Below are 16691 nucleotides of genomic sequence, written 5' to 3'. Positions count from 1 at the left end.
CATTTGCTGGTTCACTCTTCAGATGGCCAGAATAGCCAGGACTGTATCAGGTTGAAGCCAGGAGTCAAGAGCTTCAGGCAGGTCTCCCAAATGGGTAGCAAGTGTTTGGGCCATCTTCTGCTACTTTCTCAGGCCATTAATAGAAAGCTGAGTCAGAAGTGGGGTGCCCGTAAGAGGTGAATGCATTTCAGGAGTGGCTTAAGCCGTCACTCTACAACACTGGCTCCATTATAGCTTTTCTACAAGCCAAATATCGTAGAACTAAATGGACTCAGAAGCACAGAGAGTAGTCAAAAGTAATAACATATTAGGAATTGATGAGATTTGAAAAGTTGTGACAAATTTATTATGATTAATTATTGGTACATTTATATAATTTAGTGTTTAAGATTGGCTGTGTTTAACAGCAGCCTTTCACATTTCATTCCCTAAGTGAGTGCAACAGCCGATGCTATGCTGATCCGAAGCCAGGAGACTCTTCCGGGTCTCCCACGTGGGTGCAGGGTCCCAAAGCTTTGGGCCGTCCTCGACTGCTTTCCCGGGCCACAGGCAGGGAGCTGGAAGGGAAGTGGGGCTGCCAGGATAGAACCGGTGCCCATATGGGATCCCAGGCATGCAAGGCGAGGACCTTAACCACTTGCGCCACCGTGCCGGGCCCACCTTTCACATTTCTTGAGCATTCAACAGGCGGCTGATGTACTCCTGAACAAGCATACCCTGAACATCTCCTAGTCTTTGGAGATGGAGTAGCAAGAATGCAATAGTATATTCTAAGCATTGACACACTGCTATTCAAAAAGGGCAAGAAGGGCTCGGCACAATGGCTCAGTGGCTAAATCCTCAACTTGCATGCTCTAGGATCCCATGTTGGTGCTAGTTCGTGCTAGGCATGATAGCCTAGCAGCTAAAGTCCTCGCCTTACATGCGCTGCAATCCCGTATGGGCACCAGTTCATGTCCCAGTGGCCCTACATCCCTTCTAGTTCCCTGCTTGTGGCCTGGGAAAGCAGTGGAGGACGGACCAAAGCCTTGGGACCCTGCACCCAAGTGGGAGACTTGGAGGAAGCTCCAGGCTCCCGGCTTCAGATCTGCTCAGCTCTGGCCATTCCAGCCACTTGGGGAATGAACCAGGGGATAGAAGATCTTTCTGTATCTCCTTCTCTCTGTAAATCTAACTTTGCAATTAAAAAAAAAAAATCTTTAAAAATAAGTAAAGTAGGGTCTAGTGCAGTAGCCTAGTGGCTAAAATCCTCACCTTGCATTCTCAAGAATCCTCTATGGGCAGCCCTGCTTCCCATCTAGCTCCCTGTTTATGTCCTGGGAAAGTAGTAGAGGATGCCCCAAAAGCCTTGGGACCCAGCACCCATGTGAGGGACCTGAAAGAAGTTCCTTGTCTTGGCTTTGGATCAGCTCAGCTCCAGCCATTGCAGCCACTTGCAGAGTGAATTAGCAGATGGAAGATCTTCCTCTCTGTATATCTGACTTTCCAATAAAAAATAAATAAATCTTAAAAAAAAAAAAGTAAAGTAGTGTAAGAAAAAGTTTACTTTCTCAAACTATTTTCCTTTTCTTCAGTTATTACCAAACAATGAAACAAGAAATAAGTGGTCAATAAATTTTCTGATATGATCAGCACCGCGCAGGAAAGGGTAGAAATAAACGCATTTACATATATTAGTTTAAGTAAAATTTTGAGACAATATTAGTCTTTCTTTTTTATGACCAATTTCTACTCTTTCTCCTTTCTCTTCTCCCTTCGTCATGGATTAGTAAAGCAGAGAACAGCTGTGCTAACAGTAATGGCTGTCCTTGCTGTCACTGTGTTGCGTATGTAGCACACCAGGTGACGGAAGGAGAGGAGTTGGAGACGGAGCGACCCCAAGCCCTTGTGATTTCACTAAGAGTTTTTTCACCAATGAAGGGGGCAAGTCTCCGCTTAATATGTAGTAAGCTGGAAGACTTTAGCAGTCATCTCATTTATGTTTTGTTCACATTTGTGTCTAACTATATATAGCCGTATGTGTGTGTATCAGCTGACTCATACTGTGCCATTAAAGTTCCAAAGAAGGAACAGAGAGACTGATTGACCTTACCCATAAGACTGTAGGACTTACCCGTAAGCCAGCACCAAGGAATGCTTGTCCCGGGAGATGCTGTACGAACAGAGAATTCTGTCAACTTTGGGAAATGCTAAACAAAACCTTCCTTGCAGTGTTCATCAAAAGTCAAGGGCACTGATAGCTCCTGAAGTCGTAAGACTGTTGCAAAGGCGAGTGACCCAGTGGATGGAATCTCTCTCTGTCTCTCTCTGTCTCTCTCTCTCTCTGTCTCTCTCTCTCTCTCTCTTTAATTCTCATCTAATTCTCACTTTCAAATAAAGAAATAAATCTTACAAAAGTAAAACCAGCTTGGAGAGTCCTTGTATCTTGAATGCCATCTCAACTGTGTAGAGATCTGTGCCGCTCTTGCTTGGCGTTGACAGAATGCATTCAGTCTGTGGAAAATGTGCTAAAATTTAAACTACAAGAAAGAAATTTGCCCCTGGCACTCAGAGGCTCATTGCCTACAAATGTTCGCAGCTTTCCTTGCGGCCTGCTGGAGCTCTAAGGCCAGACTCCTGCCCATGTTTCGTTTCAGGTTCTCCCCTAGTTACCTTGCAGTGACATTTTTATAGCAGTGACTTTGCTGGTCACATCCAAAATTAGCACTGCCTGTTAGGTTCTTGGGCATAACACCGAGCAGAGAGAGCCACAGCCCAAGCAGTTACCAAGCCCCAGCTAGTCTCACTCAGGAGGCAATCCCCAGGAGACTTCATTCATCCGGGTGTGGAAATCATTGCTGGCACAGTTTCAAGGGTATTACATTGGGATGGTGAAGACATTATCTTGAAGAATCAGAAGTCTACCAAACTGCTTTCTTGGATTTTAAATTTAAAAATGCTATTTCCCTCTGTGTGCTAGGCACAATGACTTTCCCAGAATGAAAACAAAATGCTCTCACAAAGGTAAAGACGCACATATCTTATTATGTAATCTGTGCAAGGCTCTACACTGCTTGACCTCATGTCCTAAGAGCTAAATTTCTAAAAATTGTAACAACTGGTTTTGTAAAGTTACAGAGTGGACATTAGTGTGAATTCAAGGGAACCCACCCTTTCCATGAGCTGTCATTTAGGACACATCATGGACCATGTCGAGTGTCTAGGAATGAGTCCTGGCTCTGCTCCCAGTTGCAACTTCTTACTAATGCACATCATGGGAAGCACCAGGAGATAGCCCGAGGAGTTGGTCTTTGCCTCCCACGTAACCTAGATTGAGATCTTTAGCTCATGGCTTGCTCCCTGGATGTTTGACCCAGAGGTAGGAGATTTTCATTCATTCTCTCTCTCTGCCTTTCCAATAAAAATGAAATATGAGGAAAAGTATTTTGAACACTAATATTGTGGAGAAATTTTGCAACCCTAATTTTGAAAAACAGGATTTGAAAAATAGTACAATTCTAATTTTGTTTTAAATGATTGAGTATGTAAATGCATTTTTAAAACACTGAAATAAATTGTGCCAGTGCATTAAAAAATCATTGCTGGAGCAATGGTTTGTTCTATTTTTTTTTTCTGAAGTTTTTTTCCCAGAGTTTCAGCAAGGAATATGTGGTTTTTGAAGGTCAGGTTTTTCAGAGTGATGTGTGTAGCTTTCCAACGGTGTTTGTATGTTCCTTGTAACAGAAGTATGAAGATCCCCTCTGTCTGGGCAACTAAGCAAAAGAGAAGCAGGTCATAAGAAATCGTGCCTCTGGCTCAGACAAAGGAAATAGGAAATAAATAATATGAACTGACCTGTGTGGTTCTAGCTAGAACCAGCCATGACCACAGTCAGGACACGTGAGTGTATGCAAATGTCTAAGAGAACAAACCTTTCTCTGCTTTAATGCTGAACACTCCACTGTGGGAGAAGCTCAAAGCACATTACTGTGACATGAGATGTATGTCTGAGCATGTTGCTAAAGAGCACCTGTGTTCATCTGTGCCCACCCCTGCATGTGATGACGAGTTCCTTCCCTCTTGTGTGTTCATTTGTAGTAAGAAATGCTTGGGAAACCGTAAGCTTGGAAATGAATTCCTGTAATCTCCTTTGTTCTCCAAATAGATTTCTTAGTATGACAACTACTTCTGATGAAGCTCTGGATTTGTTTTCATCAAGAAGCAGATCCACAGCTTCAGGGTATCTGCTATTTTAGTAATGTAATGGTTACTCCTTACCCCACACACTTAAGATGAGAAGTCAAATAAATACAAGGGATATGAAGTTTCATAGGAAACTTGGAATAAATTTGCAAAACCATATTTGAGGTGATAGGCTGTGAACTGGGCCACGTTTGTGCTCTCTGCTGTCCAGGCTTAATCTCTGGGTAATTTAGGCATGTCTGAGCAGGAACTTGGGCACTGTGTAGCTAAGTATTATAGCAAATATTTATTCATTCTTGCATTCAGCAATTTTATTTATGAGTACACATGGGCATATCATAGATAAATATGCTCTGAATTTACAAGTCTGACCAACAAGATTCATACCTCCCTGTTAAAAGGTAAGAAGAGGGTCGTTTTTTCTAACTTGTGTTGTTAGCAACTTCAAGTGAATGATTGTTTACTGAAATCTTGTGTGCATTCTAGGTACTTTTGAAAACCTTGTTGAAAATTACAGATTAACTCGAGTCTGCTTTCAAATCACAGGAAACTTTTTTTTTGGGTCTCTTAAGTTCACCTCATGTTGCAGAGCCTTTGCTCTCAAAATGGTTCACCATTTGTCCATTTTATGTGGCTTTTTTTTAATTGTTGCTATAATGAAGCATGATCGGTACATGTATTTAAATCAATTGTTATAATTCCCAGTGGTTTTGCTACACTGCTGAGTGTTCATAGTGCGGAAAAAGGAGCTCACCAGCATATTCCTTTTCCAATTCCAGTTAAAGGTAACCCTAAGAATTATTTGCTTATTCCTGTGCATTTATCACTTCCCAAGTGTGTGACAGACGGTATCTCAAAAAACACTGAGACTGATATGCCTAAGTCACATGGTAAACAGAGTGATCATCCGTGTACTATTCTGTCCTGTAAAACTTACTTTCTTTTGACTGTGTTATACACTGCAATCCAAAAGTAAAAGGTTAGCCCACTTGCTTTTTTGCTTCTTGTAAATCAGAGATTGTAAATTAACCCTGAGGTTGCTTCAGAAATAGAGAACATGCTGTCTTGGGGCTGTACTTTATTTGAGAGCACTATAGTTGATTTCTCTCTCTCAGACACACAAGTTCTCTCTGTTTCTCTCTCTCTCCCCTTTGTATCTTTATCTATTGTGGATGAACATGTCTTGTGATGTTCAACCACTGTTGAGGGCATATGCATTTGATATTGCTGTAGGTTTTGTCTTTTAGCTTTATATATATATATATATGTTTTTTTTTTTTTTATTCACCCAACCCCTCCCCATACTCTCCCCCCATGGCAGATTTCTCCACCTTGTTGCAGTACTACAGTTCAAATTCAGTCCGGATGTTAGCATTATATTTGTTTTTTGTTTTTGTTTTTGTTTTTGTTTTTGTTTTTATAGGTTAAGCCACCACTATTTTAAAGATTTATTTTTTTATTATTTTTGTTGGAAAGGTGAATATACAGAGAGGAGAGACAGAGAGGAAGATCTTCCGTCCGATGATTCACTCCCTAAGTGAGCGCAACGGCCAATGCTATGCCGATCCGAAGCCAGGAGCCTCTTCCAGGTCTCCCGCGCGGGTGCAGGATCCCAAAGCTTTGGGCCATCCTCAACTGCTTTCCCAGGCCACAGGCAGGGAGCTGGATGGGAAGTGGGGCTGCTGGGATTAGAACCGGCGCCCATATGGGATCCTGGGCATGCAAGGTGAGGACCTTAACCACTGTGCCATCGAGCCGGGCCCATATGTTAGCATTATATTTGATTGCAGTAGTAGGGAATATTTAAATTGAATTATGAATTCAATTTCAACTTTTACTGACTCTGTCTCACTCATCCTCTCTGTGTCTGTCCAATCAGCTATAAAATAAGATTCAGTAATCATTACTCAAACACTTGTTAAGAAGATGGAAAAATTAATCCATGTAAAGAATGTAGAGAAGCAAAAAGAATCAAATATCAATGACCATCATCATCACATCAGTATTGATGAGTATCACTAAAAGTTATGTTGCTGCTTTTAAGAGTAGCTATAATTAGGGGCCCAATGTGGTAGCGTAGCGGTTAAGGTCCTCTCCTTGAACGTGCCGGGGTCCCATGTGTGCACTGGCTCTAGTCCCAGCCACTCCGCTTCCCATCCAGCTTCCTACTTGTAGCCTGGGAAGGCAGTCAAGGACGGCCCAAGACTTTGGGATCCTGCTTCCACATGGGAGCCCTTGAAGAGGCTCCTGGCTTCGGATTGGCTCAGCTCCAGCTGTTGTGGCCACTTGGGGAGTGAATCATTGGACAGAAGATCTTCCTCTCTGTCTCTCCTCCTTCTCTGTATATCCGCCTTTCCAATAAAAATAAATAAATCTTTTTTTTTTAAAAAAAAGAGTAGCTATGATTATAAAAGATATATGACTAGTGCTGGAAGCTGAAAGATAAGTTTTTACATTGTTTTGAATATTTTTCCTTAAAAAATATTTTATATGATTTTTAAATATAAATATCATTTACATAAGACAGATGAACAGTTTCAGTGGAATTCACATTCAGGGAGCAAGAATCCGATTGAATTTATTTTTGTCTTTAAGGTTTATGAAAAGTGAGCCTGTGGAGAAATTTGTCATAGGCTGTGGTATTTCCTGTGATGCCTTTATACCTTGGGAATTAAATTAATGTGAGGCAGTGACAAGAGTGTGCAGCAGGTCTTCTGGACCCCTGGGATCAGGTTCCTCTTGACCGAGCTGTCTGGCTGTTGTGCATGATCTCATTGTCTGTTTACTCACCTCTTTGATACTCAGTACACTAGGCTTTAGTCATGTTGGCAGATTTCCACTTGCTGGCCAGGAGGTATCAAGATCAGTAGATGCTGGCACTGGCGCTGTAGCCTAGTGGCTGGAGTCCTCACCTTGCCCGCGCTGGGATCCAGTGTGAGTGCTGGATCTAATCCCAGTGGTCCCGCTTCCCTCCCAGCTCCCTCTTGTGGCCAGAAAGTACAGTTGAGGGCAGCCTAAAAGCCTTGGGACCCTGCACCTGCATGGAAGACCCAGAAGAAGCTCCTGGCTCCTGGCTTCAGATTGCCACGACTCCAGCCATTGTGGCCACTTGGGAAGTGAACCAGTGAATGGAGGATCTTCCTCTCTATGTATCTGACTTTCCAATAAAAACGAATAAATCTTAAAATAAAAATCAGTGGCTGCTGACTTCAGAAACATTTTTACCAAAATAAGGAGCTGGAGTGCATAAGTGCTCTAGATTCCAGTTTTTAAGCTAAATATGCACCAGCTCACTCTGAGCAGGGAGATGAAGGCAAGAGCTTCCTCTTTTGTCTTCTCTGCGTGCTCCAAGTTTCTTCAAAAACTGGACCTGGTAATTAAGTTGAGAACTAAGGATTGAAGGAAAATTTTGACTTTAAAAGAATAATTAATGGGCTTGTGTAACTGTTTATGTAATTTGCTTATGTAAAGTGTGTTACGCCTTGAAAATAGTGGCATGCTTCCTCATCACTGTGAAAGAATATGATAATAGCTACCCTGTGAAGGAACTGCAAAAAATTATGGCACAAACTATGGTCCTCAAGAACTTTTTGAGAACTAGTTTTTATAACGGAGAATGCACTGAAATTAAATTGGATGTACTTCCCTTGACCAATCATAGCTTTAAGCCTGCTGTGTGATAATTCTGTGAGTATGAGACTAACTTTTTTTTGTTGCTTTTTTTTTTAAGATTTATTTTATTTTTATTGGAAAGGCGGATATACAGAGAGGAGAGACAGAGAGGAAGATCTTCCGTCCGATGATTCACTCCCCAAGTGAGCGCAATGGCCGATGCTATGCCGATCCGAAGCCAGGAGCCTCTTCTGGGTCTCCCGCACGGGTGCAGGGTCCCAAAGCTTTGGGCCGTCCTTGACTGCTTTCCCGGGCCACAAATAGGGAGCTGGAAGGGAAGCAGGGCTGCCGGGATAGAACCGGCGCCCATATGGGATCCCGGATGTTCAAGGCGAGGACCTTAACCACTGTGCCACCGCGCTGGGCCCTGCTGTTGTTTTAGATGTTAAATTATTTTAAGTTTCCAGAGTTTTATCCTCTTGGAGCTGGGATTTTTAGAATTCCAAATGAAAGCTAGATGATTCTTGCATACCTTACAATGAATTAATCACTTGCATGACTCCGTATTAATTAATCAGAAAGCAGCGAGAAGTTCCAGAGATTTTTGATTAGCAGCAATATGCAGGTGTTATGCTAGATACGGTGTGTTGGGGGTAGGAGATGGGATACCAAGGTGAACTTGAACTGGTTCCTGGTTTAAAGATCCCCCAGGCTAGGTAGACTCCACAAGTGGGTGTGATAAGTTTAAATTGTCATCCTTATACCAGCTGATATTAAAAATATAACATTTAACTACTTAGATATTTCACTTAAAGTAATGAGCAGATGAGTGTGTTATTATCTGACTTCAGAGATACACTTTTTAAAAGTATGAATCCGAGGATAATGAGTAGTGAGTTAATTTTTTTTATTATTAGATTAAAAATAATAGGTTCTAATAATATGAAAACAGAAAACTGACAAGTTTATATAAGAGTGGCTCCTTTGTGATCATACTGGAGGTTAAATGAAATTGCTTGTTTTTTGAAGCTAGTTGCAATTATAATATTAAGTATTAGGGATGGGTGAGATGCCTGCTAATCCTCTGCTGCAGTGCTGGCATCCCATTTCTGTCTCATTCCAGCTGCTCCACTTCTAGTCCACCTCCTTGCTGACGGCCTGGGGAATCAATACAGGATGGCTCAAGTCCTTGGGCCCCTGCACTCACGTGTGAAATCGGGAGGTAGCTCCTGGCTCAGCTCTGGCTGTTGCAGACATTTCAGGACTGAATCAGCAAATAGGTCTCTCTTTGTTCCTTTCTCCCTGTAACTCTCACGCATTAAAGCAGATTTTTAAAAATCTTTCTTTATAAAGTTGTTTTAAAAAGGAGTAGGCCTAGGACAGTGGCTCAATGATTAAATCCTCACCTTGCACATGTCAGGATCCCGTGTGGATGCCAGTTCATATCCCAGCTGTTCCACTCTCCATCCATCTCCCTGTGTATGGCCTGAAAAAGCAGTAGAGCATGGCCCAAATGAACACTTGGGACCCAATAAACCCACATGGGAGACCCGGAAGAGACTCCTTACTCCTGGCTTCAGCTCAGCTCAGCTCTGGCCAGTCTGGCTTGGCCCACCCCTAGTCTTGGCTTTTGCCAGCAGCTGCTAGAGCCCACCTCAACCTGGCCTGCCCTTAGTCCCAGCTCTTGCTAGCATGTGCATTAACCTATCCCAGCCCAGCTCAGCCCACATCCAGCCCTGGCCTTCATGTGAACCTGCCCTATCCTGCACTCTGTCCTATCTCTAGCTTGTGCCAGCATGTGCTGCAAATTGGCTGAGCCTGGCCTGCCTCTAGATCCACTCACATGTATGCCAACAGGTACTGCAGTACAGCCTGGCCAGGCCTAGCCAGTGCCCAGCCCCTGCCCACATGCTCACTAAGGAAAACTGTGGCCTAGAGGGGAAGTTCCTAAAGTTCCCTTACCAGGCCTACTCCCAGCTTCACATCTCATGTACGTCAGCAGGTGCTCTGGCCCACCCCGACATGGCCTGTCTCCAGTCCTTGTACTCACCAGCAGGGACTGATCTAGCCTGACTGACCCACACCCATTCCAGCTGTTACCAGTGGGTACTACAGGTTAGCCCAGCCTGGACCACCCCCAGATCCAGTTCTCTTGTGAACTGACAGGTACTGTAGCCTAGCCCAACCCATTTCACACCCAGATCTAACCCATCTCCAGATGCAGCCCACACACATGCCTACAGGTGCTACAGTCTTGCCCAGCTCAATTCAGCCTCAGCCCCAAACGTCATGCTCACCAATGGGAGCTGCAGCCTAGCAGAGGAGTCCCTAAAATCCTGCTACCAGACCCAGCTGTGGATCTTACGTGTGCCAGTAGGTGTTCCAACCCAGTCTGGTATGGCCACCCCAGTCTCAGTTCTTGCCAGCTGACATTAAAACCTAGCCAATTCTAGGTGCAGCCCACACCTCTTCCTGGCTTTTAAGCATGCCAGTGGGTGCTATGGCCTGGCCCAAACCGGCCTGCCTTTACAGTTGGCTCTCATGCTTTCTAGTGTGAGCTGTGGCTTAGCAGGGGAGTTCCCCAAATTCCTCTTGTAGGTCTTCTTCCAGCCCCAGCTCTCACTATGGCAGCAAGTGCAATAGCTCTGTTTGGCATGGTTTGACCTCAGTCCTGGCCTTTGTATTTGCTGGATGGTGCTACAGCCTGTCCCAGTCCAGCCCCCTCCCAGCTTCAGGCTCCCACAAGTATTGGTGGGTTCCACTGTCCTGCCTGGCTCATCCTCTCACCACCTCCAGCTCTCCTGCAAACTGGCAGGTGCTACAGTCCTAGAGAAATGAGCCACCAGTTCCCTACAGCATCTGCCCCCAGAATCAGTTCTCTCACATTCCAGTGACAGCCCAGCCTGTCATGGCCAGCCCCCCTACCCTAACACTTGCAAGTGGATACTGCAACCTAGGCCAGCCAGGCATGCCCTTCAGTCCCAGCTTTCATGTGTGCCACAGGCAATACTACTTAGCCCAGCCCAGGTCTCTCATGAGGATGGATGCCTTGGCCTGACCTAGACATGCCCTCTGTTTCCCACTTCTAAACTACCCTGTGAGTCCCACATATCCTCAAGCAAAACAGAATAAAATTGACACCTGTGCTCACTGGTATAGTTAACACAGATTTGGCATTAAACAGACCCAGAATGCCCACCAGCTATTGGCTGCTTTTCTCCCAGCAGTGTAACACTTGCCTAGGTACAAAGCAACCTAAGCAGTTGCCTATAGCAGGAGATTAACTTTTTTTTTATTCTATTTTTTCATGAACTTTTTGAAGTACCTTCGTATTTATGGGATAACATGTGACATTTTATTTAATGTTCAGGTAAATTATTTGTGCCTTTGGGCATTGATCATTTCTTTATGATAAATACATTCAAAATCCATTATCCTTTTATAAGAAAGGACAGTAAATTAACACTACTGTTGTCAACCTACTGTGCAACACTCTACCACCAGAACTTCTGTTGAGATCTAACTATAACTTAGTTCCCATTAATCAATCTCAACCTGTCCTTCTCTCTCCCTGCTTTCCAGCCTATGGTATTAATTCTTGTTTTTCAAAAAGTTTGTATCTTAAGACCTTTCTTTCCCACAGCAGTACCTTAAATTATGCAGCAATTCATTTGTAAGTGGGGGAGCCATTTTATATCTCTAATCTCTGAAAGATAGTGACAACTATATAGCCCTTGGTTCTCTCTCTCTCTCTCTCTCTTTTTCAGGAAAAACACCTTGTGTATCTAAAAGAATATTTTTACAATTGTTTACTCTTCATAGAATTGTTGTTAGGGAAATTTTGCTTAGATTTATCTGGGGAATACATAAAACAAGGATTTATTTCTTCCCTTTTAGTGGCTTGTACACTGTGTCAGGATGATTTGGAGTTATTATCAATGGGAGGTTTATGTAATTTAGATGAACTAGTATTAAATAAAATTTTGAAATGGGTTTCCTTTTAAGAAATGCTTTTCAATTTTCTTAAAAGAAACACTATGATAAGAATAGTATACACATGTAAGAATTCTCCATTGTGATAGTCAACACCAAGCTTCAACAGCCATTCTTTTAGGACAGCGTTTGTCGAACCTCCTGCTCTGGAGCAGGTGTCTGGCACGGCAGCTAAGATGTGCCTTGGGATGTCTGTGTCCCATTTCTGAGTGCCTGGTTTGAGTTCTGGATTCACTTACAATTCTAGCTTCCTGCTGGGACTCACCTTGGGAGTTAGCAGGTGGAGGCCCGGCTACTTGGGTCCCTGCTACACAAGTGGGAGACCATGGTGAGTTCCAGGCTCCTGACTTTGGCTTGTCCCAGAATGGCTGTCATGGGTATTTGGAGAAGGAAACAGTAACTGCAAGATCTCTGTCTTTTTCTCTGTCTCTCTCTGTATCCTTCAAATAAAATGAAAATAAATGTTCAGAAATCATACCGTTTCAAGTTTTAAAAATTACTGAAATATTTTAAGAGGTTTTGATTGTGTGGTATATGTTTATCAATCATGACTAGTTTAGATATTTAAATATACAGTACTTAGCTATATGATTAATATTTCAAAGTTTATTTTAAAAAATTAATAATAGACCCATAACATGTTAACCTAAATTGTATTTTAATATTTTTTAAAATCCTGTATTTACAAAAAAATACTTCAAGCGAGTTTAATGGTATCATTTTACATTTTTGTAAGTTTCTGTGATGCCCTGCCTCTTATAAGACAGCTAGATTGTCACATCTGCTTCTAGGTTTAATATAGCATATCACATGTGGTGTGGCTTCTGGAAAACTCCAAAGAAAATGACATTAAAAAAAGCAAATAACATTTTGATATTATTTTGAAAATAGTTTTCATTTCACCTCTTCTTCCCCCCAAATTGGAAAGACCTGGGGTTTTCCAGGCTTACTAGGCTCGCCTGTGAGAGCCACTGCTGCAGCAGTAACAGAGGAGGAGGGAGAGCAGGGGAGAGGGAGCAGCCTGGGCTTTTACTTTTTAATGTTTCTGTTTGACTTTGGGTTTCTAAATCCACTAGAGACTTTTGTCATTCCGAAATATCCAAGAGAACATGGAAAGATACAGGGGGAAAAGAAAAGTAGTACAATTTGTTTTAACAGCAGAAAATGTTATAGTGATTTCAGATGGTTTCAGATGGTCTTACAGTAAATTTAAATTTCTTTTTCATCTGATGTGTTTTATGTAGAGTCCTATCTACTGGATCAACATGCACCAACTAATCATGCAAGCCCCAGGCTGTTGCTGTGTGCTATCTATCACGAATCTGAACATGCCCGTGGGGCATCACTCATCACAGACCTTTGCTTGTCCCGTGAAAAGCACCACACAAATAGTACTAAGACACATAAATCTGGGAATGGGAAGAACAGTCCTAGTTACTGCTTTAAACTGTCCTTGGACACTGTAACTATCTGGTTGATCCCTTCCCAACTTTATACTTGGCCCCCAAAATACCTGTTTTTGTTTTTCCTTCTTGAATAATTCTCCAATCTCTCATGTTGATTATTTTCTTCTTATGGCTTTATATGATTGGAAAAGTCTACTGAGGGGCTAGTGTTGTGGTGTGGAAGGTTAAATACCCACCTGCAACACTGGCATATCATTTAGGACTGTTCCAGTCCCATCTGCACGGCTTTAAATCCAATTTTCCTTCTAATGTGCCAGGGAAAGCAACAGACAATGGCCTAAGTGCTTTGGCCCCTACTGCTCACATATGGGAGACCCATATGTAGCTCTGTAGCTGGCTGGCTCAGCCTGGCTTGTTGTAACCATTTGAGAAGAGAACCAATGAAAGGAAAATATCTCCTCGCCTCCTTTCTCTCTCTCCCTCCTCTTTTTCTTCTTTTCCTCCTCTCCCTACTTTTTACTCTGCTTTTCAAATAAATACATGAATACACACATTTAAAAAAAAACAACAGTGCATCCAGGGAGGGGGCTGGCTGGTGCAGTGGCATATCAGGTTCATCTTCTATGGTGTTCTTATGCCACTTTTCATCTCATCTCACCGGTTCACGTCCCAGCTGCTACACTTCTGATCCGTTTCCCTGCTATTGGCCTGGGAAACCAACAAAAGATGACTCTAGTCCTTTAGCCCCTGCACCCATGGGGGAGACCTGGAAGAAGCTGTTAGCTCCCAGCTTTGGATGAGCCCAGTTTGGGCCGTAGCAGCCATTTCGGGAGCAGATAGAATCCCCTCTCTGTGTAACTCTGACTTTCAAATAAAACAAATAAATCTTTTAAAAATGCATTCAGGTAAGATTTTTTAATCTAGCATCATATCTTCTTTTGTTTTTAAAAGTAGTATAAATAAAAAAAAGTTTTAAAATCTACAAAGGATTTAAAAAAAATTGGCTCATGTAAAAATGTAATTTTCTTCATGAAAAAACCGCAAATATTAATATCTAATGTTTTTCCAGTGGGATACCAAAAATAGAGACCTCCATAAATAAATACCAATCCTATCTGTTCAAACAGTGAAACTTTAATTCCCACAGTACAATATCTCATTTCATTTTCAGTCTGTATTTGAAAATTAATTGCATGGAGTTATTTTTCACATGTCTTTTAGATTTACAATTCTCAAATAAAGTGTTTTTTTTTTTAATTTTTCCAAAGACACAAATAGTACTTATTTGCTGCAAAAAAAAATCTTTTTAAAAGATCAATTGATTTGAAATGTTGAGTTATAGAGGGAGAGGGAGAAAGGGAGAGTCACAGAGAGATTTTCCATCTACTGGTTCACTTCCCAGAAGACTGCGATGTCCATGGCCGGGCCAGGCAGAGGTTAGGGGCCTGCAACTACATCTGGGTCTCCTCTCCCACATGAGTGGCAGGCATTCAAAAATTTTGATTCTTTTACTGCTTTCCCAGACACATTAGCAAGGATCTGAAAAAGGAAGGGAAGCATCTGAGACTCAAACTGGGGATACAGTATGGGATGCCAGGATCTACAGGCAGCAGCTTACCTGGGCTACAGTGTGAGCCCCCCAAAGTAAGTAGAAAAAATAAACAAGCAAACAAAGAAATTTTTGTCAGAAAACTGTTAAGAAGAAAGTTTCTAAATTTTCTGTCACCTTTGTTTTGTGCCGTTAATATTCTGGAGTAAGTCTTAATTGTGTATGTGTATAACATCATCATACTTGTCGTTTTGACATTTCCTTAGTAGTATGTAATATTTTTATAGGTGTCAGATATATTTAATTCAAATAATGCTTCAGTAAGCGTCTGTGTTCCAGTATCTTTGCATACCCACTTACCCAATTCTTTCCTTGGACATTTAGCTATGGTATTACTTGATCAATGGGGCATGCTCTTCTTTTTCGGAGGACTTTTTATATAATTGTAGAATTTCTCCTTAAAAAGATCATAGCCAGTTTATACTATTTTCTCTCTCGACTTTCATCTTGTTTTTAGTCTGACAGAAAATTTTTTTTGTTTTTTTTTTCTTTGAGTACAATAGAGGGTGGAAATGTTTGCAGGTGTTCCACGTGACTTGCATGTTCATGTACTTTTCCTGGTGAAACATAGGAATATTTTATCCTTACACTCTTTAGGAACTTTGTAAAGGATACCTATCAATTATGTTTGATTAGTTCTTGGCATGTTTTAATGCAAAACTTTAAAGACTCATGGATATTACAGCTGTGGACTTTCTGACGTAACGTTCTATATATTGGCCATTCTCTGTTGGACAGGTGAGAGAATGTTGCTTTGCAAGGCTGAAGTAGATACATCATTCTCATGACGTAAGAATTTCAGGCATACCCTGTCTGGTTTTTGTGTATCATGAGATTTCTCAGGATGTGCTGTGCTGTCAGACTTGAAGCCCGCATTGCAGCAGTTCAACAGCAGAACCAGAACAGGGGGAGAACAGAGCCCTGCACTGACATGGCTGCTGAGAAACTTGTCACTTGGAACACAGCTTGCTGTTTGTGCCGTGAGCTGTGCACTCTAATCTCTGTGGCCTTCTATGTGAGGAACGGGCTATCATACGTTGGACTGTGTTTCCTTTTCTTTTCAGAGCATCCACATATTGGAAAGAACTGCTTCCACTGGTACTGAGCCTTCGGCAAGCCGGCAGCTGCTAGAACCAGAACCAGTCCCCCTGTCCAAGGTCAGTGATGCTGTGTGGTTGCTTTTGCTAGTATGCTCATGCCTTCTGTGGACCAGTCAGCTGTCCCAACCTTTTATGTTAGACTGCACTAAGGCAACTGTAACTTCAGGTGTATGGTGTTTCTTCCACTTTTTTTCTGCCTTGAGTACGAAGAAGTTCTGTGCCCTGTGTTAGGAGATAATAGATGAAATTATGTGTTTCTGAGATTTGCAGGGTTCCATGCAAAGGTCCCAAACTCTCTTTATTTTAAAGGATGAAGGAAGGAAAAGCTGTGGTCATTCCCATTTGGAGAGATAAGCAAGTATCTCAGTGTCATGCCAATGGAAAGTCACTATATCTGGTAATAACAATTAATAATAATAGCTACCGTTATTGCCCACGTACTGGATGCCAGGTGCTATGATAAGTGCTGGAAAACATTACCCAATTTAATATGATTACAAAAAGTTCCATGCATGAAAGGTATTTGTTACATTTTAAAAATGCAGAAACTGAGAGTTGGTAACTTTCCCAAAGTTTGTAAAAGCAGAACAGATATTCAAACTTAGACGTGTCCAACCTTCCAGCTAGTGTTTTTCAGTTCTACACAATCTCTAAGATAAAACAGTGCTCACACAGACGACTATTCCACAGTCCAGATTCTAGTCCTTCTCAGGCACACGTTCATTACTAATATCTTTTCTGTTCCATGGGAGCCCTGCCCTTCCTCAGATAAGGAAACTATCTAAGTTC

At 42.1% G+C, this 16691-nt stretch overlaps 1 protein-coding gene across 7 annotated transcripts in view; it reads left to right on the top strand.

The window, feature by feature from the left end:
- The window catches only part of LOC121168128 (oxysterol-binding protein-related protein 6), a 92056-nt gene that overhangs the window by 8125 nt on the left and 67240 nt on the right, over positions 1–16691 (top strand). For 6 of the 7 annotated variants that reach the window (XM_040997925.1, XM_040997926.1, XM_040997921.1 and 3 more), the window contains exon 2: positions 15867–15959. In XM_040997925.1, coding sequence (XP_040853859.1) covers positions 15867–15959 — 93 coding nt within the window. Of the gene's footprint in view, positions 1–7462; positions 7502–15866; positions 15960–16691 lie in introns of those variants that run through there. The other variant, XM_040997922.1, reaches the window with a different exon arrangement.

Source organism: Ochotona curzoniae, unplaced genomic scaffold (genome assembly GCF_017591425.1).
Source record: "Ochotona curzoniae isolate NIBS_2020 unplaced genomic scaffold, NIBS_Ocur_1.0 patch60, whole genome shotgun sequence".
Taxonomy (NCBI): Eukaryota; Metazoa; Chordata; class Mammalia; order Lagomorpha; family Ochotonidae; genus Ochotona; species Ochotona curzoniae.
The sequence above is the reverse complement of the archived record's forward strand: the minus strand, read 5'-3'. Positions and strand labels throughout refer to the sequence as shown.